This window comes from Chrysemys picta, chromosome 1 (assembly GCF_011386835.1).
Source record: "Chrysemys picta bellii isolate R12L10 chromosome 1, ASM1138683v2, whole genome shotgun sequence".
Taxonomy (NCBI): Eukaryota; Metazoa; Chordata; order Testudines; family Emydidae; genus Chrysemys; species Chrysemys picta.
Window position 1 is genome coordinate 353,973,229 of NC_088791.1, and position 1,417 is coordinate 353,974,645.

Sequence of the window (1,417 nt, forward strand, 5' to 3'; positions counted from 1 at the left end):
TCAGATGTCTTTATGACTGAAGAGCTGGTGCAGCCTGTCCCAAATCTGTTTGGTCCTCACACCGTAGATGATGGGGTTTAGCGTGGGGGGCACCAGGAGGTTCACATTGCCAATGAGAACACGGAAATGCAGGGGCACATTCTGGCCAAACCGGTACGTGAGGGAGGAGAAGAGAGCTGGGATGAAAAAGGCTAAGATGGAACATAGATGGGAGCTGCAGGTCCCAAAAGTCTTGAGCCGGGCATCCTTTGTGGGGAGGCGGAAGATTGCCCTGAGGATCTGGGTATAGGACAATGCAACAAAAAACATATCTAGACCCTTCACACAGAATAGCACAAAGAGGCCGTAGTAACTACTTATACGGGTATCAGCGCAAGCCAGCTTTACCACGGCTATGTGCATGCAGTGCGTGTCGGGGATGATGTTGGTTTTGCAATATGGCCATTGCCTCGTCAGAAGGGGATAGGGCAATATAAGCATGGCACTGCGCAGCACCACGGCCAGTCCAATCTTAGCCACCATGGGGTTTGCCAGGATGGTGGAATGTCTCAGGGGATTGCAGATGGCCACATAGCGATCAAAAGCCATGGCCACGAGAATCCCAGACTCCACCACTGAGAAGCAGTGAATGAAGTACATCTGGGTGAGGCAGGCACTGAAATCGATCTCCCTGGAATTGAACCAGAAGATGCTCAGCATTTTGGGCAGCATGGATGTAGACAGGACCAGGTCGGTGATGGCCAGCATGCAGATGAAATAGTACATGGGGGCACGGAGCCTCGGCTCCCTCTTCACGATGAACAGGATGGTGAAGTTCCCCAAGATGGCTGTGACATACATGGTGCAGAAGGGGATGGAGAGCCAGACATGGGCCGCCTCCAGGCCAGGAATGCCCAGCAGGATGAAGGTGGAGGGGTTGTTTAAGTCGGTTGTGTTAGAATCTGACATGGAGTAGGGGAGAAGGTGTTCAACTCTGAGGCAGAACGGTGTCTCCTGCATGTATCGTATGTTCCCCTGACTTCCTGTATGTGCCAAGGGTCTAGGGTGATGGTCGCAGTACAAATACCTGTATGGAGAGACAATGTTAATATGAGACACTACATGCACTACTGGAAGCTGTTCTCAAGGGTGAAGCAGATTTTTCACTCTTCACACATAGAAAAATGACATTTTCACTATTCAGAGAAATAAATTATGAACAACTGACCATACTAATGCCAATTCCATATTTTATGGTGTTCCGTACATCAAGAATTCCTACATATCTTGGTATGGGAAACCTTAATAGGCACCAGTGGAAAACATGAGTGTGGATACTGGCTATTCATCATTGTTCCTTAATACAATGAAACCCAGGCTAGAGAGTCCATTCTGCAGGGAGTTCCCCATTCACCCTATTGCTCAAAATCTAACAGTG

The 1,417-nt window shown here is 49.0% G+C and overlaps 1 protein-coding gene across 1 annotated transcript; it reads right to left on the minus strand.

Annotated features, from left to right (window-relative positions):
* LOC101931100 (olfactory receptor 52R1-like) lies at positions 1-999 on the minus strand. The gene has a single exon (XM_005290013.2). The coding sequence runs from the start codon at positions 997-999 to the stop codon at positions 1-3; it is 999 nt and encodes a 332-aa protein (XP_005290070.2).
* Positions 1,000-1,417: the final 418 nt, after the last annotated feature.

Excerpts from the sequence above, each read along its gene's own strand:
- LOC101931100 (XM_005290013.2), bottom strand. The coding sequence starts at position 999 with ATGCAGGAGACACCGTTCTGCCTCAGAGTTGAACACCTTCTCCCCTAC.